This window comes from Halichondria panicea, chromosome 4 (genome assembly GCF_963675165.1).
Source record: "Halichondria panicea chromosome 4, odHalPani1.1, whole genome shotgun sequence".
Lineage (NCBI taxonomy): Eukaryota > Metazoa > Porifera > Demospongiae > Suberitida > Halichondriidae > Halichondria > Halichondria panicea.
In genome coordinates this window covers 1,657,074-1,682,481 of record NC_087380.1, presented here as the reverse complement: position 1 = coordinate 1,682,481, position 25,408 = coordinate 1,657,074, and the positions used below count along the sequence as shown (strand labels likewise).

Sequence of the window (25,408 nt, the reverse complement as noted above, 5' to 3'; positions counted from 1 at the left end):
TCAGCCGCCGTTCTTTTGGAACCACCGTCTGAGCACTCTTGTCATCGTTTTATGTGCCAAGACGGAATTCCGTCTTGACCAATCAAATTGCAGAAGTCCAGTCAGGTGATGAACTTGGAGGCAGCAAAGAACTGCATTTTGCTCAACGCATTTGGATAATCATTACGCATGCATTACGCATGGTAAACACTTCATACATAGAAGCTGCTACGAAGCATAAGCAAGCAAGCAGGGGTCCTTGGGCACAGATTTAGCACCACAGCAAAACACAAGTAGAGAGAGATGCCTTCACTTGGTGATTTGTATAACAATTAGGAAATATGTGTGGGGGTAAGATCACGATTTAATTACATTCCATTGGTTTTGTGAGCAATCAACATTCCATTTTGAAATGACTTCATGACAAGAGTGCTCAGACGGTGGTTCCAAAAGAACGGCGGCTGATTCATGAGACTACACGAAAGGACGGAGTCTGATCATAAAAATATAGTTTAATTTTTTTTACGCACTGGCTTTTGGTGCACAATGCAACTTGCACATGGCACATGGTAAAATAATGCAATGTCAACAAAAAAAAGGACTTTGACCTCAAATAATGGCTGACATCAGCAATAATGACTTAATTAATTGAGGAGGTGAGCAAAACCGAGGAGGGAGGTTGATCTGAAACAAATATGCAACTAACAGTGGCCTTATGCATGCTCGCTCATAATAATGACAGCACCGCAGTGCTGCTGCCTCGGTGGAGGTACCAAAGCTACATAACATAAAACTACTAGCTGCATGATGAACATTTTTGCATTGTAATCACATGGAAACTCAAATAGTGGGTAATGATGGACCATGAATGTTGTTAAAAACGATCGATGCCAAAAGTTCAAGTCTAAAATTAATGGCTGCAAGTCAGCAGAGCCTTGCAGCTCTCTTCTCACTCTTGCAGCTAGCGTTCTAGTGCAGAGCTAACTACTAAGTAGAGTAGCAACACTCGGTGAACAAGTTTTGCTACGGACTCTTCTGAAAAGGCTGCAATGGCATTCCAAGTAATAAAGCAAAACTAGGCATAACTCGAGAACGAAGCTTTATTTTGCAAATCCACATATAGAAAACCACATATAGAAAACATGACTAGAAGCCTATAGAAACTCTTACTTGCACTTCATTGATCCTTGAGCAGCTGAAATGTCTACACACACACACACACAAACACATAGACACACAAACACACTACTGTATACCTCGCTTGCGCATGCGCACCAAGGCATAATTATCGATCACCCCTAGCTTGTCGATGAACTTATATTATTGTTGAGTAACTCTTACAATAGCTATGCTATAGGCTATAGCTATGCTGACTTTTAATTAAGCCGAATTTACAGTTTGTTTCACTAAGGACCTTTACTCTTTGATGTCAGACCGATTTTCATTTTTGCTATTTCTAACTCCTATGTATTACTAGTCTATCTCTTTTGAACACTCTAGGCAAACCATAAAAACTTTACTGCACTGGATTTGGTCAAGGGAATGCAGAGATAAGGCGTTTTGAAGAACAACACTATACTAGTCAGGAAAAAATTCGTACAAAAATTTACCGCATTTTAATGTACTTGGGCGGGACTTATGAAATTTGTTGTTAAAATTAGCTTATCTGCTGAACCGCTTGGTCTATTCTCTTTTAAAAAAGTATGAAATGGACACTCAGGACTCAGGAGTTAACATTGTAACAATTTGATATCTATTATGAAGTTTATAATGTTTCTGTAATGTATATCTTTATGATGTCCCTATAACAGTATGAATAGATATCTACTATGATGTCTCCTGCTTCAGAGAGTTCTTTTGGATTTAAAGTAACCATGCTATCTTTTCAGTATATTGTATCATGTTTCAGAACTCTCATCCAATGTCCACCTTACGCTTGTATCTGTTTCTTGATCTTTAAAAGCAACTTTTCTGTCAATTTCATTTAGTCTAAATAACTCGTTTTTAGTGTGATGTAGATTTAATTAAGGCCATAAATCTATGATACAACTCTGTTGACAGCTTCTAATTAATACAGTAGATTACTCTTGTCTTGTTTCGTGTGCAAATTGAATCAGTTCTTGCAATTTAATAGTTTTGGTAGATTACATTGTTGTCCCTGGAATTCTCTCCAATCTTTCTTGTTTCTTTTCAACAGATACTTTCAGATTGCTTTAATAATTATGCCTCGGTGCGCATGCGCAAGCGAGGTATACGGTAGTGTGTTTGTGTGTCTGTGTGTCTGTGTGTCTGTGTGTGTAGACTGTTTCAGCTGCTCAAGGATCAATGAAGTGCAAGTAAGAGTTTCTATAGGCTTCTAGTCATGCTTTCTTGGCTTGGTATTTGTGGATTTGCAAAATAAAGCTTCGTTCTCGAGTTATGCCTAGTTTTGCTTACTTGGAATGCCATTGCAGCCTTTTCAGAAGAGTCCGTAGCAAAACTTGTTCACCGAGTGTTGCTACTCTACTTAGTAGTTAGCTCTGCCTGATCGAGGTGGAGCCAATAAGAGCACGCCCAGATACAATCAATACCAGGCCGAGGAGGCGACCTAGCGTTCAATTAGAGACGGATCGGCCTGGGATCGAGCTACCATTTAGCCTCGATTCAAGGCCGAATCGGCCTGGAATCGAGGCTAGCTACCATTATACTTGAATTTTTGGCGTCGATCGTTATTAACAACAATCATCGTCGATCATTACCCACTCTTTGAGTTTCCCTGTGATTCTGGATTCTGCATGCAGCAACATTCATCATGATAATTATATAATCAATGTGTGTATAAAAGCTAGCTATAGTAGCTTTATGTTATGTAGCTTTGGCACCTCCACCGAGGCATCAGCACCCGTGGTGCTTTCATTACTTTCAGTAACTTTTAAGAACTTTTAAGAAATAAATACAGCTATTGGTACACTTGGCTTGATTTTACTGCATTTCTATTCTCAACTCCACCCATCTATCCATGCAATATGTGATTCCGCAAGAAATAAAAGCTTATTGTAGCAACTTTTTGCATAATCTGGAGAGAGTTAGAGATGAAAGACATGCTCACTTGTGTTTTTGTTCATTTTCATGTTTGGTTGACAAAAATTAATGATGATCACCTTTGAGAAAAAATCACACACAGAACAAGCATCAAATGCTAAAATCATAAAAAACTGTTATAAAAATAAAATTTTACGCTATTTGTTACCCCTGAGAACAGCTGTTGTTTGCTAGACTCTTCCAGGGCTTGCGGAAAGCCCTTCTTGTTCACTCACTTTCTGGTTCCGTTTCTTACCATTGTATGAAAATACGCCCACGCACTACTTCCGGTCTGACATCTCCAAATACCGTATAGCGGGTATATTTCGAGGGTATAAATGTTCGCGGTTTTCGCGGATTGAGCCTCTACCGCGAAAATTTATACCCACGAAAATTTATATCTTTATTGAGTAGCAGGCGTGTTCAGTATTATTGACCACACCTATCGACAATAAGAGGTGCCTCACCGTTATAGGCTAGGCCTGGATTCGAGGCTAACGGTGTGGAGGTACAGCTGCATGTTGATATGCGCATGCGCCAAAAGGTTGGAACTCAGACCACGAAAATAAAATCCGCGAAATCCTTTGTAATGGTCCATCCGCGAAAATTTATACCCTCGAAATATACCCGCTATACGGTAATCTTTTATGTAGTACCATGTGTTCACATTTCAATTTCACCATTATAATTAAAATGATGAAAGTTTACACGCAGAAGGGCACAAAACATTAAAACTAGATACTAATAAGAGATGCTAACTTCAACAGTGTTTTCAACAGCTAGATAATAATTAATAAAAGCTAAATTCTATTTTCAAACAATGTTCAACAGTCTATCGGTTTAGAGTCCACACAGGTTCCAACGGTCATCCCCAGTCCAGTGCTGGTGAGAGCGATGAACTCGATCATTGTCTTGGAGATAGGCCAAGCTCACAAGCGGTTCTAAATTTCTGTTATCCACTCCACTTCTACGAAGAGTTTGGGAGATGCTTTGAGTGTGTCTGTTAATCTCGGATATGGCTAGGCTCACTTGAGCATTGCTCACTTTCTTTTTTCGAAGCTTGACTTCTTTTGCAATCAATTCCATTCCTCGAAGAATTACTCGACCGTGTGCTACATAAACAGCTGTATTAGATTCCACGTCTTGTGCAAGCTCTCGCATTCGAGTGGCGTTTCCAGAGCAGCTGTACACTTCGTCTGCAATCTCCCAAGCAATGCATATCATGATGAGGTCCTGTCTTGACAGGCTGAGGCCGTTTGGTAGGAAGCAAGATACTTGAGAACCGGGGCTTTCAGTAGACTCCTCGGGAGTGCTCTTTAGAAGCTTGATCTTGACGCGTAGGGGTATTCCATACAGAGTGGCTAGGAAAACTTGAGCATAGTTGCTGGCCAGTGGCACTTCAGTAGCTCCAGGGTGGAGGTTGGGGTCATCCAAGCTCATGTCAACATAATTTCCACCAGCTCCATCAACCATGAGAAATTTGCTCGAGCGAAGTATAGTCATACGACGGACATCAACGGTACCGTAGTCATACTTAAAGGTGCCAGTCGATTGAATGTTGACTGTACGCGCAATCACCACCGGGGAAAGAGTTGGAACTTCTTTTTCGAGTTTTTTCAAATGTTTTTTCTCCCATTTGAGATACGGCCTTGGAGTAACGCAGCATGAGCCAGGTCGGAATAAATGCTTGCCACCGTATGTTCCCTCTTCAACTTCAATTGCACCTTCTACAGTACTAAGATGTCTTTGTACAGCTTGGTCCCCTCGATCGTAGTTGCTTTCTCCCTGTCTGCCCCTCGCAACTGTTTCAGGCATGAAAAATACAGCACTAGAGTGCATCTCTTTCAAAGGGTTGTCGCGATAGTCCTGTCCGTGGAAATGCCGCACAATATCGATCCCATAGAGGAGATTCAGGTTGCAGTGAGGGTAGAGCATCAAACTGCCAGTGTAGCGGCCCTCCCATGTGGTCTGGTGTCGTGTGTTGGTACGAGAGTCGATAGACAAGCCGCTGTATCGAGTGGTGTCCCAGAAGTCCACAGTGACTCCAAGAATCTCCAGTACACGCTGCCAGAAAACAAATTCTTTCCGAGTGATGGATTCACTGGTGATCATGAGGACGTCAGCAGGTGGGTCTTTGGGGAGATAAAACGGAGTGACTCGAATCTTTTCAAAATTGTACTCAATGAGCTTGTCGCGGAGATAGAGGTCAGCCTGCCAGTAGCACCGATCAAACAGCTCTGCTCGACTTTCCATTTGAACTGTGACTTGTACGTTTACTGTCGCTCCAGGTGGAATATCGTGGACTTGAATGTACATGCTGTCTTTGGCAATAGGATCGTAGGTGATGGTGTAAGGGACAACATTGATGCCCACATTTGCAGATCCAACTGGGATAATTCTTGCATCCAAGTGAATTTGAAGCACCACTTTTCCTCCAGAGCCAGGAACATCTCCGTACGGCATGGTGGAAATATTTTGGACTCCTATATCAAGTACGGACACTTCTCCTCGACCGAGATTCTCAGAACACTTGAGATAAGCAAGCTTTACAGGATACTGAACAACAAGTTTTTGATGGAGGAATGACTTTTCGAATGGTCTACCAAGTAGTTCGGCTCGTGGGTGGAACTGAGCAGAAGAAATAAATGGTCCGCAAACATTCGGAGGTGGCTGGTCAAAGATCCTACCATGGTAGGTAATCGGCACAGTGAAGCTTTGTCCTGGAAATAGCTGTTCGGTAGGGAGCTCAAATCGGGTGGGTTCAAATTGAATTGTTTTTGTTGAAGGCATGAAAACATCAACGTTAGTTGGTAAAGGAAGACCGCCACTGTTCACCACTACAACACTAGAAACAAGAATCCGTTCGTTCGGCTCGAAGATTCCGTCATCAATTGCAGAGATAACTCGAATATCGGTAACTTCAGCGTCGTATCGAGTGGCTGCTTGATGCATCACTCCACCTTCAGGAGAACCGATCACCCAAAGTATAGCACCATTGTTTGTAGGTTGCCCATCAATTGCTCTCTCTCCATTCGGCCCCTTTGGTCCAGGAAATCCAGCTCTGCCACCGTGGCCACTGAAACCTGAACTTCCGTTTGAGTAACTATGTCTATGGCCATTGGAATCCGTATAACTTCCACCACTGCCCCCGGACCCACCAGGACCGCCATGACCGCCACTACCACCTATTCCACCCTGACCACCGGTGCCTCCATCACCACCTGTTCCAGGGGTTCCTTCCATGCAGTCAGCTTCGACAAGCATCAGGAGTCTCGGGTCAGTCGATTGTAGAACGCACACACCACCAAACTGAGCATGGCCACCATCACCACCTCGAGCTGCAGATCCACCAGGTCCACCCACCCCACCCGGCCCTCCGTCACCACCAGGACCGCCATTACCACCAGGACCAGAAGATGAGCTATGACCGTGATGTCCACATGCACCACTTCCACCAGGACCACCAAAACCTCCGACACCACCATCTCCACCACGACCACCGTGTCCACCATTACCACCTCGGCAGTTGACAAACAACACTTCTTCAACTCGAGTTCCACCCAATTCAGCGACAAATGATGATGTACCGGAAACGTTCAGTTGATTCGGATCACCCCAAATGTTCAGTATAACATCACTAGCCTCAGTTCCATCTTGGCCCCTCAGTCCAGGTGTGCCTGGGCCTCCCGGTCCGCCAGGTCCCCCGGGGCCTCCGTTAGCGCCTGAAAATACTCCGGGTATTCCGTGAGCTCCAGGATGACCAGTAGCTCCTGTTAGGCCGTGTGCTCCGTGCTGACCATGAACACCACAAGCATAGAGGATGTGCCCGTGTGGTTTTGAGAGAGCTCTCTGAGTAGTGGCTTTGATGACGGAATGGTCCGAGCATACTCCGGGAGGAATCAACGCTTCACGTCTTTTGTCCCCATAACTTGTCTGTTGTTTAGTAACAACTGGAATCGGATCCAAGGGTGGTCGAGGGTCTTCAAAGAAGGTCACTTTGTTTATATGGTCAAGAAAGAAGTAGATCTTTTGAACAGGATCCCAGAGTGCTTGCTGTGCAGGTGCGAGACCAATTTCAGCTCCATAGCCGATACTGACAGGGTAGAACACAGGTGGGCCATGTGGGGGTCGAAAGGTATCGTGCCATGGTCTTCGATAGGACTTTGGCAATGGTGCATTCGGATCATACATGGGGATAGCAGTGCCTGGATAGACAACTTGTACGGCCGTTTCGCCTAAAACAATTCCACCGTCTGTTGGGAAATAGAATCCGAGTGGAAGCTGCTGAAGAGTTTCATTGTAGGAAGGTGGTGCATCTGCCGGCCTGCTGATAACTTCCCCTTCACCCTCTGTTTTCTTATGATTCTGGAACATCTGCTGCCGTTGATAGACTTCGTCTTCAGAAGGATGGATAACGTCAAAGAGGCCGTGGATGGCTTCGATTGCAACTGCTCTACTTATTTCGTCTTCTTTTGTAAACATTCCCGGGCCTTTGGCTCCAAGAGAAGCCATGAATCGTCTCATCTGTACAATGTTCTCTGCACGATAGCGGCTTAACTCTTCTTGGGTCTCGATATTGACCAATCGAAATGTTAGAAACTCTTTGTTGTTCGGATCGTCACTAACTGTTTCCACTTGGAGATTCGGAGCTGCAGTTTGAAAATTGTGCAGAACAGAGCGGCGTTTGCCATGCTTCACAAGTTGGTGATTCATCGGTCCTGTGCATAAAAGAGAGCGTAAACTATGTCAATCAGTGGCATTAATCAGAGGTTGTAATAGTGAGGAATTTGAGTTGAAACCCCAATTGTCATAGTGGGGAACCCTAACGGGAAGTTATTTTAAGCCCTAACCTCATGAATCACTAAAAGGTAATAGTGGGGAACCCTACCGGGAAAGCCCTAACCTCCCTAACCTCATGAATCACTAAAAGGTAAGAGTGCAATCATACAATACAAACTGTTTAGCTTTCAGTGTAAAACTATGAAGTATGAAGTGTAAAGAATAGTAGACATGTAACTATTTGGGGTGGTCTTCACAATCATAATTGCATTCTAATGGTAACTCTAGAACTATGAATACCAGCGATAATAGTCCCTTGTGCCGGATATACTGATAGTGATCAACAATGACATCTTAATAATCAACATTCTGATGTACTAAATGGTAGACACAATTGTACTAATAAATAAGTAGAATAAGGATGCACTGTGAATGCGTGAACATCGTTACAAATGGTAAGTCACCAAAATCAAAATTAGCAGAATTATTTATCAGCTATAATATCAAGCTAGTTGCATTATCTGGGTATGGTGCAGCGCTTATCTTATCAGTATACCTGGTACTACATCCAGCCATTCTTTTTTCCACCGTTTAAGGATCTTGGACCTCCTCCTGAGGTAGCCTTGACAAGGCTGAATGAATCCTTCTTTGAGGCTGGGCTCTCTCTCCCTCATTGCTTGCTGCACTGGTGCGTCTGGGGGAGGTCCTCCATCGTGAGCAGGGACTGCTGGAGTGGCCATGAGCGAGCTGCATAGATATGGGTAGAGTGGCAGCCGGTATTTATACAGTCGGCATATTTGTACAGTTAAAAGCCTCACCAGCTTTCATCTACGTTCCTATTAATATGCACAAAGCTTATGATAGATCTAATATTATTATAGTGCTGTGGCGATTGCTGCATTCACATCATTATAATTATTTGTAAGTATGGCTATTAAAAGCTACTGTTCACAGTTAACTAGATACTATATACACCCAGTAAAGTACTTATACTAGCTCGTTAATATACATGTATTAATGTACATGCTGACTTTATAGCAATTTCATACCACCAACAATGTCTAGCATACAGTAAGTAATTACTCACTGTCTAGCTTGTATTTCAGCGTTCAGTAGCTAGCCGTGCTTGTGCTTAATCCTGAAAGGTACACTGTACATAGCTGTGTACTGTATCAGCATAGATAGTAGAGGGGATGTGGTCTCCTCTACTATCTGTGGTATCAGTGCCGCGCCGATCGCGAGCTGCTAGAGATGCTGAGTGACACACCCTCAATGAGATACACCCACAATTGCTGATCAGATACGCATGCGCTTCAACTATATTGATTGACAGCAGAACGCCCTAAACCAAGGCCTGGGAACGAGGCTAAAACTCAAGCTCACCGCACATGCGCAGTGTTATTACGTATACACGTAATATAGGCGTCTCATTAATTATCCGCCCTCATAATATAATTATGTATGTCTATAGTCTGTACAATTTATAATAACACATAAAGCCATACACACAGATGCATTAAAACTCAAAGTTAGACTATAGTCTAGTACAACACAAATCTATCATGTACCACATACAACAGTTCATATTATGATTGGCGATAGTCTCTAGGAAGTAGGCATTCTGTCCCTAAGGTACTCCAATATAGCATCCGTGCCTTTAGCGAGAATAGCAGCACGGGGCACTCTAAATGAATTTCCTCCAAGTTGCAGGTGCCTGTAAACATTAATAATGCACATAAAATGATGTATTTTGTGAAAGAGCTCTTTTTTTAAGCTTTCAGAACAATCATTGAAATGGGGTCACCAAAAAAGCTGAGCTACGACTGCCTACTGGTCAAAATGAAATACATGTGGTCTACATGAACTGACTTTAGCGTGGTGACAGTCCCAAGTTGTGGTGGTACCTGCCCAATACTGTTGTTCTGCAGGTCCAAACAAGCGAGCCCAGGGATTTGACTCAGGAGAGTGACGTCTATGGAGTTGATCTGAGAGAGAGAATGGTGTGGAAGCATGTGTCATGTCTGTTTAACTTTGTCATTGTGGGTGCAGTGATAAGAAGAAAGAGTATACAATACAATACTCTATTGTATACTGTATAGCGCGGGTAATTTTCGTGGGGCAAAATATTCGTGGCTTTCGTAGTTGAAGGTCTGCATGACCACGACACAAATGAATTAAGCGACCTTGCCTACCTTTATCTGTAGTGCAAGCAGTAACTACGAAAATATTATCCCACGGAAATTAATGACTAATATTGCTCAATCACGAATATTTTGCCCCCCAAAACCCGCTATATGGTGCTTGCATCAGTGGGAATTTGAACACTCTAGGGAGACACAATCAGTTCATAACAGATTAGACTACCATGATTTCAACGATTGTTGTTCCACTCACGCAATACTAACCTGATTATCATTAGCAATGATATTCTCCAGTTTCCCCAGTCTGCAGAGTACAGAAGGTAGCTCTGTGAATCTATTGAATGAGATGACAACATCCACCAGTCTCGAGCACTCGGCTAGCTCGGGGGGGAGGGAAGAGAGCAGGTTGCTGCGTAGGTCCAGTACTGTGATGCGAGTCAGCTGACCTATCTCCGGAGGTACCGCTGTTAGTTTGTTGTGGCCGAGAGCGAGATCAATGATTTGGCGATGCTCACAAACTCTGAAGAAAAGAGTTGCGTTATGAAATTCAGTTATTAGAACCAAATTTGAATCATGCTACATGTACAGTATGCGCATAGTTTACACTGCACTAAAGCTTCACAGTCAGTCAATATACTAAAAGCACATAATGGACTTACTCCATTGGAAATTTGGAGAGCGATTTTTTGGAGAGGTCAAGTTTTTTCTTCTCTGGAGAGAGACCAAGATCACCCACTCCACTGTCAATCCTGAAATGAATAAATAAAATACGTTCTAGAACTTTGAAGTGATGGTTATCAATTGTCAATCGTCAATTCAGAAACATGTTAATTTTTGTCTACAAGTGGTTGTTAGTACCAACCACTTGACTAGTATGGGCATCCCTTGATTGTTCAAATAAACCCTCTCCTCTCTCCAGCATGGTACAGTTCAATTCAGTTCAATTCGAGATAAAAATAGCTCACTTTGAGATTGGAGGGGTGACTTGCCCGGACGATCGTTGCTTGGTGGGAGTGAACTTTGTACTGTGGTGTTGCGGCTCCTCCATGGGCGTATCTGTGGGTGAGGTCATGTGATCAATATGTAACACTTGCCAGCAATCAAACCTATATATACAATGTATGTACCAGAGGGTATTCGGCTGCGTAGATACTTCAACACTTCCGTTGTCCCTCTCTAATTAAAAAAAATACAATAAATAAAAAGAATGACACAACGAAATTTATCTTACATGGAGTATATCTCTCCTGATTCCACGCAGTGTGTTACCTTCCAACATCAGACTCTTGAGTCGAGGCATGTTCCCCATCAGATACGGCAGCCTGCATTTGGGAGAGAAGGTGGTGGGAGATATGCAGAGTAACTTCCTTAAAATGTAATGTTAGTTCATTGCATGTGATTTGTATTAATAATGAGTATACATTGTGGGACGGATTGCCCATATATAGTATGAATGACAAAAACTGAACCACAGCTATACATGTAAGTGCATACTCAAATATACAAACTGTTATATTCAGCACAAATGACCTATAGTTATAATATAGTTATTCAGAGGCTAAGCTGCTACCTAACACAGCGTGCGCAATAAGGGCCAGCAAGAATGGGGGTGGGGGGGAGGAATCTTTCAACAGCTATAACTTCAGTACCGTTGATCCAAAGTCAAATATTTTATGATTTTACGAAAGCTTGGAAACAGACCTTTCAAATCATGTGTTAAAATCCAAAATTAGTTCAGGGCCATAATTTGTCATTTTACGGCTTTGGACCATAGGCTATTATCTATGGTATGACCAAATCAACAAATATTATTATCTCTCAAATATAACATTTGATGATACCATTTGAAAGATTTCTTTCTAAGCTTTTAGAAAATCATAAAATCGTTGAAATTGGATCCACGGAATTCAAGTTAATTCAAGTTATGGCTGAGGAGTCCCCGAACCTATTTATTACACATAATAATTATTATAGTATGCTCACATTGATAGGTTGTTGTTGGTGAGGTCCATTCGTTCCAGAGTGGTCAGTTTAACAATCTCATCAGGTACACTGAGAGGCAAGGTTGGAGCATGTGACACGGTTAGAGAGGGGGGGCTTACACTTGAATCTTATTGTCTCGGAGGTCAAGGTGCACGAGAGAGGTCAAAGTTGATATTTTGTCCATATCAATTTTAGTCAGCTGATTGAAGCCCAAGTGAAGTTGCTGGGAAGGAAAGCATCGAAAACAGTTGCAAAATTGCAAGCAATAACTATATACTCTAACCGTACGGCCTCAAAGTACCCCCCCCCCCCCACACACACACACACAGTCCTCTCACCACCAGTGATGTCCCGGGCAGGACCTGAGGCAGTGTTGTGAGACGGTTGTATTGCAGTTCCAACACCTCCAGCTTCAACACACTGGACACTATGAGGGAGAGGGGATAACAAACATAATTGTAATTACTGGTCAGAAAACACAACGTTAAATTTGTAGGAAATCTCACTCTCTGCCATTAAAGTAACAATGTGTTTGTTTCCCAGAGCTTAGAATAAATAACTCCTATGATGACAAGTTGTATTAATCAGCTTACACGGTGGAAACTCTGACACTTTGTTGTTGCTTACTGACAGCGTCTTCAGCTCTGCAAACGAATTCAGTACAAAAATTGAATTACGATCAAATGTGCTTGGTACACATAATACTCGTTGCAATATCTGACCTCTCACCTCTTAGTTTCCCGAGTGATTCTGGCAGGGAGGTCAGTTGGTTATGTGAGGCTGATAAGGTTTTGAGTGATCTCATCTCTCCAATGGAAGACGGTAGCGTTGTTAGTTTGTTGTGGGAGAGGTCTAGTTCATCGAGGTGTAGCAGCTGCCCCAGGTTGTCAGGGAGATCGGAGAGAGCATTGTGGTCCAGTTTGAGCTGTTTGAGGTTTGTGAGGACAGTGACGGCCGGTTGGAGGGACGGTAGACTGTTGTGACTGTGTGTGTGTGTGTGTGTGTGTGTGTGTGTGTGTGTGTGTGTGTGAGAGAGAGGGGAGTTCAAGGTACGATAATTATATACATTCTGAAGCAAGAAGTGGAATTCAAACACTGATCAAACTTGAAAATCATAATAACACCGCTCAGTATGGTACATGTGATTCGAAAGCAATCACTGAGCTATAGATAAGCCTTTCAAACGGGGCTTCAAAATAATTGTGGAAATGCAGAATCTTAATTAAGTTATGAACACTAAAATATGAGCCCATGCTTACTAACCTCTCAACAAAAGTTTGTAGGTTTTAATGTCTGCATAAAATATTTCACCTGAGTATTAATTTGCTGAGGTTTTCCAATCCTCCAATGGCTGCCGGGAGGCTAGTCAATCGGTTGTCATGTACCTGTGTGATAGTGGAGACAACATTGAAACACAAACCACGTTGTTCAGTAATCAATCGCTATATAACAATACTGCCCACTCACTGTATTCATCTGTTAAGATTCCAACAGCAAATACAATAATAATATAATTATAGCCAATGTACATAAACGAACAGGCCCAAGAAAAATCTTACACACACACCACCCCCTCCTACCCACCCACCCACACACATACACACACTCTCCACACCACACACCCCTCACATCGAGCACAGTCAGTGCGGGCAGGTGCTGTATCTCCTCCGAGAGCTCACGGATAAGGTTATCAGCGAGTATCAGCTTCACCAGGTCCACCTGATCCCACCAACGATCATCTCCGGCAGTTCCAAACGTTGTTGAGCTATCGGGAGGAGGGTCCAGGTTGAGTCGCCATATCGATGAGGGTACACTCTGTGTGTGTGCGTGTTCGTCATACATACTGGGTGTTGTATGTAGCCTAAAACATCAGAATAATAGCGAAAATGATCAAGGTAGCCTCCTAGCCTATAGATATTTGCATAGTCAGAGTACCTCTAGGGATCTATTTGAGAGGTTCAGTTGTCCACTCTGTCTGGCCTGCTTGAGAAGGGCCTCTGAGACACCACTGGTAGTCACTGCCCTCGCCTGGAAGCCAGGGTTGAGTCTCCTACCTCGTCCTCTATGCATCTTCAACTTGACTATCGATTTGGCAAGGATCGCCACACAAGCAATATAGTTTAAGTGGCCTCGATCCCACGCCGCAAATCTTCAATCGAGGCTAACCTCAGATTAAAACCATTTTTTATTAATTAAAAGGAAAGGGGCTGATGAGTGATACATGTATATTTGAATGCTATTCATGAGCTAGCTATAAACAATTAACTTTGACGAGTCATGTGATAGTTCAGTTATCGTATATTCCTTCAGCAGCAGGAGCATCACGCCCACTCACCACAGTCGAGTAGGCACTGTTCTGTGTGAAGCTGTAATCACCTTTGACCTCTCTGGAGGCTGGGATCTCCTCATAAGTGGCAGAGACGGTCTCGTAGGTAGCGGCTGCACTTTGACCCTGGTCAGTAAGGGAGATATCTCGAAGAAGAGTCCTGTGTGTGCAGAGAACATTATTACTACGTAGCCAATTATGACAATAAAAGCTTTCAAGCTTGTTTACACTTAAACTATAATAACACGTACTCCACACAAATACTTTTAAACCAACTCAAACTCACATTATCCTTCCTCTCTTGTACCGGAGCACTAGGTAGGTCACCATCACTACAGTCACTGCAATCACCACCATTGCTACCAGGGCCACCACTCCTCCCACCACAGCACCAGTGTAGAGAAAACTCTCATCAGTAGAGGCTGTATAATGGATGCATGAGACTATCATTGTTTGCACCAACCTAACACAATACATGCTGTGCTCATCCCTCCCGGCACTGGTACAATGTAGTTGTGACAGCTGTTGTCAAATGGAACAGCTGTCACAAACTGTATAGGTGAGCACACAATAATGCTGTACGGGGGGGGGGGGGGCAAGGAACACAGGTAGTAAGACTGCTGTCTATAATGTGCAAAATACCACCATCCTGCACATTGCATTTATACCGGCACAAGATATTATTAAGTGTTTTCATTTACTTGGAGCTGTTGCCGTGGCAGCCATTCCAGTAATGTTTTCCTCATTGGACGGTGTAACTGTGAGGTCATAGTTCGTTCCAGGGTCCAAGCCGCTGATGACCACACCCCCTCTCTCCACGGGGACATTACAAGGTGACACGCTACATTCATCAGATGTCTGTCGTCTCTTGCGTGCTCCCACACTGGGTCCAAAGGTCACTGTGTAGCTAACGTAGCCTCTAGCCTCCAGTAGAGTAGGCACGTCCCAGGACAGTGTTATAGTATCAGGAGTACGTGAGACCCCCAGGCCAGAAGGGGGCGGGGGCTCTGTGGGGGGGATATTAAACAAGAAGGCTATAGCACGCATTTTTTCTTAAAATGAGACATTTCACAACGACTAGGGGTAACTATTGTCGATAGTTTTAATTTCAAAACTAGATTAGGTAGATATCATAATTATGATAATTATTACTAGTCAATTTCAACTCACCAAGCTGAGCAATGAAGTCAATGGATTGGCATATCTCAGTGCTACGTCCGATGCTATTCTCAGCCACCACCTGGACAGTGTAGGGGATACCCCCCACCAAGTCATCACTGGGGGTCAGTGTCACCTCCCTATCAGAGCTAGTCACGTTAGCCTCGGCCAGGGGGGTGGAGTCAGAGCTTCCATAACGAACCAATCGGATGTGGTAAGCGAGGGTGATGCCGTTCTCTTGAGTAGGCGGGGCCCAACGTACAGTGACAGAAGTGAAGGAGCTAGACACCCAGCGAGGGGCACACTCCACACGCCCAGGCACTGTGGGGGGTAATAGGGATGGTGATTCAACAGCTATACAGTTATGATGGTGGAGAAGAAAGCTGCTAACCCTACAACTACACGATGGCTGTAATAATGATGGATCAATAAAAGGCTCCACAAACTAACGATAGTAATTAATTGTTTTCTTAGAGCAGCACTAAAAGAAATACTCAAATAAAATAAAGAACGCTATATAATTATTATGATCCACAAAGGCTCCTAATACACACACTGATACCCGTGCACTCACAATCCTCTAGTGTCCTGATAATCTGTCCCTCGCTGACTGATCCCTCTCCTGCCTCGTTACTAGCACTGACCCCCACATTGTACTCTGTGTATGGACGTAGACCACTGATAATGAACTCTGACCCCTGGGAGCGGCCAAACTCCGCCCCATCCAGATATATAACATGCTCTGTGATGATTGCATTAACGGGTGTGGTCCAGTTGACCCCCAGCTGAGTACTTGATAGAGAGATGACACTCACAGCTGGTACTGACGGAACTACAGGAAGTGGGAGGAGCCACAGTCATTATATAACTTCTAGGAATAATAATATACTTACATGTTACTATGGTTACGCTGGCTGATGGACCAGCTCCAATTGCTGTGCTGGCAGTGAGTGTACATGTGTAGCGTGTGGCAGGGGAAAACCCCTCACCAGTCCCGCCCACCTCATTAGGACCATAGTTGAAGGAAAGTGGCGGGGCACAGGTCAAAGTGTAGTCAGTGAGGACGCCATTTTGTTGTGCAGAGGGGGGTGGACTCCAATTAAAGAGCACTGTCCCGTTAGTACGAGCGGTGGCAGTGAACGACATCGGAGGAGCTCCAGGAACTACAGGGTGAAAGGTCAATACATGGTCACGAACCTATCACATGCATGATATGTACCATCCTCTGCTGTGGTAACGTCCAGTGTGGCTGGTGGCCCCTCCCCCTTACTGTTCCTAGCTCGTACACTACAAGTGTAGGTAGTGAGGGCAGAGTAGTTGATGGCCGTGTACTGGTTGTTAGGAGATGGCGGGAACACTGTGACAACGGTATCTGTTGGTCCTGCACTACACTCCAGAGAGTATGCAATGATGAATCCATTCCTTTGGTTAGAAGGTGGTGAAGTCCAGGTGAATGGTACTATCCCTCCGGTAGGATTTAAGCCAGCAAAAAAGTTACCAGGGGGTCCACTAGGAGCTGTGGGGGGTAGGGAATGTGAGTGTGATGTGTGCGTGAGCTAGGGGTTATTGCTGGTTGCTAAGGTTATTGAATACCTGTTTCAGGAGTAATGAAACTGATCTCGTTGCTACTAGGGGAGGAGCCATTGTTGTTATTGGCAACCACGAAGCATGTGTAGTTGGCCCAAGGGACGAGGTCAGCGTTCACACAGGTCATGACGGTTACTATGGCGATAGAATCCAGAGGGTCCCCAATCCTGTCAGCAAAATTATAAATTAGCATATTATTCATAATAATGTGTACCTGAGTGTTCCCTGGCAGGTGAGTGTGTACTGGGTTACAGCAATGTCAGTATTGTTAGGAGGAAGCCATGAGAAGGTGTGGTTAGTGGGTGTGGTCATAATGTAGCTCAGGGAGAGGGGAGCACTCGGACCTGCAGTGTATAGTGGTCAAAGCAGCATACACAACAGTGCTACAGTAGGCACATGTACACACACACACTACCAGGGAGTGAGACTTGGTGCTTGTTAGGAATCTACTACACACACACCCACACACCCACACACCCACACACACCCACACACACACACACACACACACACACTCACCAACACCAGTGGTGTTGAAGGTGGCCAGCTCTGATTGGGTACTGCCTGCTGAGTTGGTGGACACCACACGATAATAATACCTTGTCTTCATTTGTAGACCTCCCACAGATATACTGTACACCTGCAAGGTAGGGGTATATAGTGTATCACGAGCACACGCACGCACCCACGCACACACACACACACACACACACACACACACTGCCTTACACTATTGGTGAGGCTGATGTCACTGGAGCCAGGTTGAGTGGCACTGCTGTTGGTGAGGTCATTAGAGTCGAGGCCATATGTCACTATGTAACTCTCGTTGTCATAGGCAACAGTCATCACCACCCACTCGAAGCTGGCCGACTCATGGTTCACCATGGATACAGTCAGTGACGTGGGCATGGTGGGAGAGGAGGGGCCTGTGGAGTGGGCGGCAGTATGTATGTGTGTGTGTGTGTGTGCTTACCATACACAGTGACACTTGATGTGACCGCCCCCTCCACACTGTCAGCCACACCCACCAGCTCTAGTTGGCTACCACACCTGTATTCATACTCTCCAGATACACTTGTCATTATACTCAAGACGCTGGAACTAGTAGCCATGGCGAGGTGATTAGTCACCACCCCCTCTGTTACCATGGTAACTGCTCCACTGTTAAAGGATACACTCCACTCTATCGTCTTGGTGATGGCCGTGGGTGTACTTTGAACTCTTGATGAAGCCGTACAAGTGATAGCATAGGTGTTGTACGGAGGTATGTCTAGTATACGACCAGTTACCATGGTGACAGCAATGTCCAGTATCGGATCTGTACAGAGAAGAGTGAAATACATACATGTAGTCCTGAAAAGACCACATCGGCTATACATGTATATAGCCGCATGTATTAATTGTCTGAAAAACAGCAACCTAGGCCATAACTAGAAAGCTCAACAATGAGATCTCTAGACAAACCCTATCACATGACATGCTCAGATCAAAGTTATGGGACCGGAGGGACGAAAAACAGCCTATGTTGACAAAAAACCGTGGGCTACATAGCCTTATGTATTAGTACAACCAGTAGCTAGGTTGTACATAATTATATAGGATTGACAGTGCTATTGTGTGTGTTTGCACAAGTTTTGATAGAACACACAATTGGGCTGAAGGTACATGCACTCACCAAGAACATCAATGGCTGTTAGGGTGGACCTGCTAGTACCATCAGTGATAAAGGGCCTCAGTCCAGCATCTTCAGGAATGATGGTTCCCTCACACACATAGCTACCAGAGTCTGCCATCCTACTAGCAGGAGAGTGGGAGTACGATCGTAGGAAAAAGACATTCAATGTATTCACAACTGGACCTGCTGTTATCCTTGCTGTGCTGACCACCTCTGATTCTACACCGTTCTCCACTCTTAGTAATACAATGATAGCATCCACACCAGGTATGAGAACGGTTGTGGTAGCACAGTTAATAATGGCATCCACGCTAGTGTAGGGAGTGAAGGGGGTGGTGTCCATGGTGGAGGGGGTCACACTGATGAACATACTGGGGTCCGGTACTGTAGAAAGAGTAAGGTGCAAATTAGTATAATTATGTACAACATCTTAATAAGTATAGCTAACATTAGTATAGCCAGTCAATTATTAGTGCGCTATATATGGTGTTGTTGTTTTTTACGTACTTATATAGTATAAAAAAACTAACAGAAAAGTTGACACATCTAGGTATAAACTAAGCCTAAATAAACTCACTGGTTAGTGATATGGTGGCCTGTTGGTTGCTGCTCAGAGTGAGGGGACTGGAGAGGTCAAGGTAATCAAGAGATATGACCACCTCACATGTGTAGTCATTCCCAGCATCAGACAACTGAGCCATGGGGATGGTATACATGTGGGTGGAGCTAGTACCAATGGAAACACCCCCTTTGAAGAAACGATACATTGCCATGGTAACAGGGGAGTCAGAGAGGGTACAGCTGAGCGTTGTTGCCATACCAACAGTTCCAGAAACATCACTGATATTAACACCAAACACAGGAACTAGACAAAGGGGCAGAAATAATATTATTAGTATCATACGTACGTTATATTACTATAATAGTCCATGTACTCTCACCTTGTACATTGCTATAATACTCGACACAGCCGACTTCAGTTCCCACGGTAACCACACAATAGTACTCTCGCTGACTTTCTCTCAGAGTGTCAAAGGTCAAAGTGGAGTTATTACTGACAGATGTCCCCTGTGTGTCCAACCATTGGAAGCTGACGGAGGTGAGATCATCACTACTGTTGTGGCTGCAGGTGAGGGTCAAAGGTCGACCAGCAATGGGTGTGGCTTCACTAGGAGTGATGGTGACATCAAAGGCAACATCATCTGAGGAAGCAACGATAATAATACGCTGGTCAAAATTGTACCCCCTGACCCCACCCTATACCTCCGACAGTGACTGTGCTACTGGATCTCCCTCGCCTATTCTCCACTGTACAGCTGTAGACACCATCATCAGCTGGTGTGGGGAGTGTGAGGGTGGAGGTGTACGCCCCCGCAATACTGTCTGTGAGGTTCTGTGAGGGTGTGCCTATTGTGAGGGGGGAGCAGTTCCTACGCCACACGACAGTAGTGGCCGGCCCCCCACTGGACAAACAGGTTAGGGTGAGTGTGGGGGCGTTGTATGTGAGGCTAGTCACAATAGGCTCTCCTGTGTGTGTGTGTGTGTGAGTGGGTGTGTGTGTGTGTGGGGGGGTGGTGAGTGTGTGGGGGGGTGGTGAGTGTGTGTGAGGGGGGTGGTGAGTGTGGGCTATCAGCTGCTAATTTTTACAAGAGACTGGCTTCCCTCCTAGCGGAGAAATGGGACCAACCGTACCACCAGGTCATAAACTAGCTAAGATGCTCATTATCGTACAGTCTACTAAGATCGACCATACAGTGTGTGCGAGGCTACCGGTCCTCCCGGGGCCGTGCTATCAGGACGACCATTCCTACAGTGGACCTGGTGTCGGCCGAGGCACACCTTGTACCCCTAATTAACTGGACTAACTTTCTTTATCTTTTATTACCGCATGTGCTCTTTTGTTTAACTTAGAATTTGCACCTTTGCTCATTACTAGATTAGTACCTTACACGCATACATGTCCTTGCTTCTTTGAACCCACACACCCACACACACCACCCACCTTGAGCATCCACCAAGAGACAGTGAGTGGAGAGAAACAAGAGGAGACCAGTCAACAAACTCTCCATTGGCTGCATTAATAGAAACATGTGTAGCATCACAATCACAGTACTGACTGACTACACACACGGGACATGTGCATCAGTCACATGCATATACAGTGTTTACATTTATTGCATTGGTCTAGAAGGCTTGAAAACTAGTCTGAAGCCAGAAAAGGCTCTCATCTACGTCTACGATGGTCTTATAGCCGGATTGTCTTCACAAGTAGCAGTTTGAGGCACCATACACTTCCCATAGCCTGTATAGATCCAAAGTAAGACATCCTGACCATACAACCGTTATAGAGGTAGATGAGAGCCTCTTCTGGCTTCAGACTAGTGTGAAAGCCTTCTGGAACAACGCAATAGAGAGCTAAGCTGATGAAAAAAAAGGGGATTCCCCAGATTCTGGAGGATAAACTAACGCGTGCGATTTTAATCGGCCTGGATTCGAGGCTCACACAAGCCACACTGTGATAACACCCACACACACAACGGCAGCCTAGCCCTAATATGTAAAGATTGACATTAACGTAGCTTGGGACATTAATCATATGGAACACTGAATACCAACAACGGTTTCTTACACACTCTAGCTAGCTACAGCATACTGTACACAGCTTCATGTTAGTTGCATGTACACAATTCTGACTATATCAGTACTAGCTACACACTCTGAAAGTTATGGTAAACAGTTTACTCATGAATATTCATGATTTTTGTGAAACCATGATTTTTGTGAAACCATGATAGAAAGCACATACATGATAAATATATCGGTGTATCAATCTGTATGGCAGTATCAATCTTCAAAACATCAGTGGAAGCTCTGAGCGAATCATAAAGTTACTAGAAACAACAAAACTAATTTTATACTTCCAAAAAAACTTCTATAGCTCGATCTGTGTTCTTGCTCTTATAGGATACTTTTGGAGGGCTACACGAAGCGTTTTTTCGTTCCAGGCCAGGAAACTCTCACAAAACAAAAATACGTGTTTGCCATGCAAGAATAGGAGAGAAGCTATAGCAACAAGTGTTGCAAGCGTGCGCTTGCCAATGCCTCTCGCCATGTTTTTGCTTTCGCTCAGAGTGTTATAGAAGAGGTAAATAATTTGCAATGTGCTTTGATTGTTTCATAAGAAAGGGGTGTCCACAGTTAATAGTGCATACTGTGAGTTTGTCAAAGGCACAAAGTAAGAGAGAATTAAGCACAGACAGTATAGTATATAAACAAGCAGAAAGTGTGTATCTATCGTATTACTAGAATATTTTGCGAGTGAAAAACCTTTGCGAATGAGCTAAATCAGCAGAAAATTTGACCCTTTGCGATCTAACTATTGTGTTCTGGAAAGGATCATGTGTATTTACTAGTAATAATTTAGGTTTTGCGGATTTAATTGTTGCGAATTGATCAACCCTCGTAAAGTTCGCAAATGTTTGATGCTCGCTAGTAATACGGTAATACTGAGAAGAAAAGACTTGTGTACATGAATCTATTGTTATCTAGTCTATATTGTATTGTGGCTTACCGCTATACCAGGACCTCAAGAAAAAGAACATGAAGAAGTAAGTTGATTCTGCCACTGGATTCTCCAACATGTGGGGAGGAACGCGCATGCGCATTGCATCCACAGGAATAATTAAAAAGTCTGTCCAAAGAGATCAAGTTCACAATGGCTACTATAGCTAGCTGTTTTAACAGATCTTTTCTGACTCTTGTAGCTAATAAAAAGCTAGCGCTTTAGTGCAAGGCTAACTCATGTGTTGAATAGAAAGTTTGTGCGAACAGATGATGCTATGAAAGATTCTGAAGAGACTGCAACAGCCATCAATGTGAGTCAAACTAGCCATAACTCGAGAAAGAAGCTTTAGTTTGCTAATCCACGAATCAAAATCCAAGAGAACGTGGCTAGAAGCCTATAGAAGCTGTTATTTTTCGTCGCATTGCAACCGTTGAGCAGTTACAGTTGGAACAGACACACAGACACACAGTCAGCTTTACCGTATCCCTCGTGCGGCTACGCCTCGAGGCATAACTACTAGAGTCACTAGAAAGATCTAGACTGAGCTGAAACCAGGCAGTTATGTTTTAATAGAGAATGGATTCAGTTCTCAGAGCAAAAGATGCAAATCAAATCTTATGCAGTACTGACACTTGAATATATGGATTGCTGGTTTGGTATAGATCTATTATATAGAGATAGTAGCCAAGGAGACATCCTTGAAGCTACAACTCAGCTCTTGCTTCTGTGCAACTACTACCCATGGAACTTCTCTCTCTTTCTGTGATCTTCTGGGATAGTCTTAGAGCATAAATAAGCCATTATTGTCTCTAGCTGGAAACTGTAAGCAAGTTGGGCAACAAGAGGCTGCTTGGCATAACTTCTTTTCCCCTCTAATTGACCGCAGCGGTTAACACGCCAAGAAATTTTTGGCGTGTCAACACAACTTGTTGATATTAATTTAAGTTCACCAGACCCATGTTATCGACCTAGCGTTCAAATAGAAAATATTCGGGGCTGGTGCGCGAGACTAACACTCTAGCTAGCTGCTAGATCTAGCTCATGAATAATTAATGAGCAAACAGTTTTAATACCGTACCTTAAACGTACCTAGGGTACGCCTAATATGTACAACGCTCAGTAGTCCCCCAACATATGCACAAGCATTACACTCACCACTTATATCTTGAGCAGCTTTATCCTCGGCCGTACAGTACAGTGTAGGCGCTAGGCATAGACGGATGTTGAAGTGTTTCATATCCATGATGGAGTGACTGTGCCATTATTTGTTGTCACTTTGTCTAGTTTCTGTGTTTGGTGTTGATTATCAATAGTACAGAAAGTTTTGTACACTATAATAGCCGGCTGCACGTACGAGGTACTAGGTCAGTCAGGCACGAGGCATAGATACTATAAATTACAGTAATTTATAGTATCTATGCACGAGGTTAGCTTTACTAGCTAGCTAGCTATTCCAAGTAGACACTTACTTAGCTTCGAATCCAAGTCGCCCTTTAAGGTTGTTATGCCTCGAGGCGTAGCCGCACGAGGGATACGGTAATGCTGACTGTGTGTGTGTCTGTCTGTCTGTGTGTGTGTGTATTCCAGCTATAACTGCTCAACGGTTACAATGCGACGAAAACTAACAGCTTCTATAGGCTTCTAGCCACCTTCTCTTGGATTTTGATTCGTGGATTAGCAAACTAAAGCTTCTTTCTCGAGTTATGGCTAGTTTGACTCACATTGAAGGCTGTTGCAGTCTCTTCAGAATCTTTCATAGCATCATCTGTCCGCACAAACTTTCTATTCAACATATGAGTTAGCCTTGCACTAAAGCGCTAGCTTTTTGTTAGCTACAATACTCAGAAAATATCTGTTAAAACAGCTAGCTAGCAGTAGCCATTTGTGAAATTGATCTCTTTGGACACACCCTTTAATTATTCCTATGGATGTAATGCGCATGCGCGCTCATTCCCCTTCTTCTTCTTCTTCTTTGTAGCCTCCAAATAATGAAGAGTAGCCCATTGGGCAGACAAAAAAGAATATTGAAAATGGGTATTATTATAACACGCAGTAAGAGGGTGGAGCTTTAAACCAATGTGCTTGTGAGAAGGAGATCAGCGCGGGTTTGCCTTAGATCTTTGATGAAGAGCAAGAGCCACTCTTGCGCATGGGCAGCTTTCAGCCAGACAAGGCCTTGCAGGAGATTGTAGAGGGTGTCATGTAGTGCCCTTGAGTCGTGGGGGAGGTGAACACTGATGCAGGATGGGGCATCCTGCAGGAGAGCAAGTCTGCGCATTGAGAGAGCAGGGCAACTTACTAAAAAGTGTGAAGGTGATTCTTCTTCAGTGTTGCATAGTTTGCACGATGCATCACCGGGAGAGATATTTCCTCTGTTGCGATATCTAAACCTGGACGCATCCAGCTCGAGCCCGTCACAGCCCACTAGGAGCCTGATTCTGAAATTTGAGGGGCCATGCATAGAACGATCCAGCTGACAGCATGACCATAGCATCGAAGGGCGACCTAGAAGGGCGGGGAGGGATGAGATAGGGAGATTTGTGCATGTGTCTGTCATCTTGACGTATTGTGTGACTAGTGCAGATTCCCCACGTGTGAGAAAATAATATCCAAGATCCAGATCCTCCTGGCAGAATCATTTTTGTCTTGAGGGCCTGGTAAACCACAAAACACTACCATATAACAATATAGATAACAATATGCATGTACACAGGTCTTTTCTTCTTAGATATTATATACACTGAACTACAGATCCTGGAAGAATCAATTTTCTTCTTTCTTGAGGTCCTGGTAAGCTACATAATACAATAAATAACAACAATAGATGTATGTAAATAAGTCATTTCTTCTCAGTGACTTTATATAGATAAGCTAACTTTAATATAAAATTCATTATAGAAACTAATAACACTCTAATACTTTAGAGCGAAAGCAAAAACATGGCGAGAGGCATTAGCACAGCGCCAGCTTGAACACTAGTTTACTAAGGTACTCCCTGAGAACACAAACAAACACATACTAATGTACATTTTCTAATGAATTGAAAAGTCATGTAGCTTAGTTTTGAATAACTTTAAGGAAGTTGAGCTTGCAATGTCTTCTGGAAGATTGTTCCATAAGTTCGGGCAAGAGTCTTGGGGGCATTAATGAAATGG

At 43.8% G+C, this 25,408-nt stretch overlaps 3 protein-coding genes across 5 annotated transcripts; all 3 read right to left on the bottom strand.

Annotated features, from left to right (window-relative positions):
* Window positions 1-3,727: 3,727 nt before the first annotated feature.
* Window positions 3,728-9,082, bottom strand: LOC135335300 (uncharacterized). Its single transcript, XM_064530751.1, has 3 exons — window positions 8,906-9,082; window positions 8,375-8,565; window positions 3,728-7,757 (listed from the first exon to the last, which is right to left on the bottom strand). The coding sequence occupies exons 2-3, from the start codon at window positions 8,556-8,558 to the stop codon at window positions 3,880-3,882; spliced, it is 4,062 nt and encodes a 1,353-aa protein (XP_064386821.1). The 5' UTR covers window positions 8,559-8,565; window positions 8,906-9,082; the 3' UTR covers window positions 3,728-3,879.
* Window positions 9,083-9,293: 211 nt separating this feature from the next.
* LOC135334977 (leucine-rich repeat-containing protein 40-like) lies at window positions 9,294-14,059 on the bottom strand. Its single transcript, XM_064530373.1, has 15 exons — window positions 13,878-14,059; window positions 13,572-13,757; window positions 13,254-13,327; window positions 12,672-12,925; window positions 12,536-12,586; window positions 12,281-12,369; window positions 12,062-12,165; window positions 11,943-12,011; window positions 11,191-11,281; window positions 11,087-11,135; window positions 10,925-11,015; window positions 10,619-10,708; window positions 10,224-10,479; window positions 9,688-9,803; window positions 9,294-9,532 (listed from the first exon to the last, which is right to left on the bottom strand). Exons 1-15 carry the CDS (start codon window positions 14,010-14,012, stop codon window positions 9,424-9,426), a joined length of 1,764 nt encoding a protein of 587 aa, XP_064386443.1. The 5' UTR covers window positions 14,013-14,059; the 3' UTR covers window positions 9,294-9,423.
* A 50-nt stretch (window positions 14,060-14,109) lies between these two features.
* LOC135334963 (fibronectin-like) lies at window positions 14,110-24,182 on the bottom strand. 3 transcript variants are annotated; one of them, XM_064530352.1, is made up of 20 exons: window positions 23,975-24,182; window positions 23,723-23,819; window positions 23,409-23,540; window positions 20,691-20,760; window positions 19,952-20,215; window positions 19,630-19,890; window positions 19,266-19,553; window positions 18,689-19,072; window positions 17,987-18,331; window positions 17,743-17,939; window positions 17,533-17,653; window positions 17,228-17,357; window positions 17,020-17,180; window positions 16,646-16,942; window positions 16,320-16,589; window positions 16,001-16,258; window positions 15,439-15,747; window positions 14,970-15,275; window positions 14,555-14,690; window positions 14,110-14,428 (listed from the first exon to the last, which is right to left on the bottom strand). In XM_064530352.1, the coding sequence occupies exons 4-20, from the start codon at window positions 20,755-20,757 to the stop codon at window positions 14,230-14,232; spliced, it is 3,993 nt and encodes a 1,330-aa protein (XP_064386422.1). In that variant the 5' UTR covers window positions 20,758-20,760; window positions 23,409-23,540; window positions 23,723-23,819; window positions 23,975-24,182; the 3' UTR covers window positions 14,110-14,229. The 3 variants fall into 3 exon arrangements, with proteins under 3 accessions (XP_064386422.1, XP_064386423.1, XP_064386421.1); XM_064530353.1 differs by having other exon boundaries at window positions 23,723-23,815; XM_064530351.1 differs by lacking the exons at window positions 23,723-23,819; window positions 23,975-24,182 and having other exon boundaries at window positions 23,409-23,716.
* Window positions 24,183-25,408: the final 1,226 nt, after the last annotated feature.

What these genes read in the sequence shown, in the direction of transcription:
- LOC135335300 (XM_064530751.1), bottom strand. Translation starts at nt 8,558, where the DNA reads ATGGCCACTCCAGCAGTCCCTGCTCACGATGGAGGACCTCCCCCAGAC. An exon ending in ATGGCTGGATGTAGTACCAG is followed by an intron (nt 7,758 to 8,374) that starts GTATACTGATAA and finishes TTTTATGCACAG; the next exon opens with GACCGATGAATCACCAACTT.
- LOC135334963 (XM_064530352.1), bottom strand. Translation starts at nt 20,757, where the DNA reads ATGGAGAGTTTGTTGACTGGTCTCCTCTTGTTTCTCTCCACTCACTGT. An exon ending in GTATTATAGCAATGTACAAG is followed by an intron (nt 19,554 to 19,629) that starts GTGAGAGTACAT and finishes CCCTTTGTCTAG; the next exon opens with TTCCTGTGTTTGGTGTTAAT. An exon ending in TTTCATTACTCCTGAAACAG is followed by an intron (nt 16,943 to 17,019) that starts GTATTCAATAAC and finishes TACCCCCCACAG; the next exon opens with CTCCTAGTGGACCCCCTGGT.
- LOC135334977 (XM_064530373.1), bottom strand. Translation starts at nt 14,012, where the DNA reads ATGCATAGAGGACGAGGTAGGAGACTCAACCCTGGCTTCCAGGCGAGG. An exon ending in ATCACTCGGGAAACTAAGAG is followed by an intron (nt 12,587 to 12,671) that starts GTGAGAGGTCAG and finishes ATTCGTTTGCAG; the next exon opens with AGCTGAAGACGCTGTCAGTA. An exon ending in TCAGGAGAGATATACTCCAT is followed by an intron (nt 11,136 to 11,190) that starts GTAAGATAAATT and finishes TTTTTTAATTAG; the next exon opens with AGAGGGACAACGGAAGTGTT.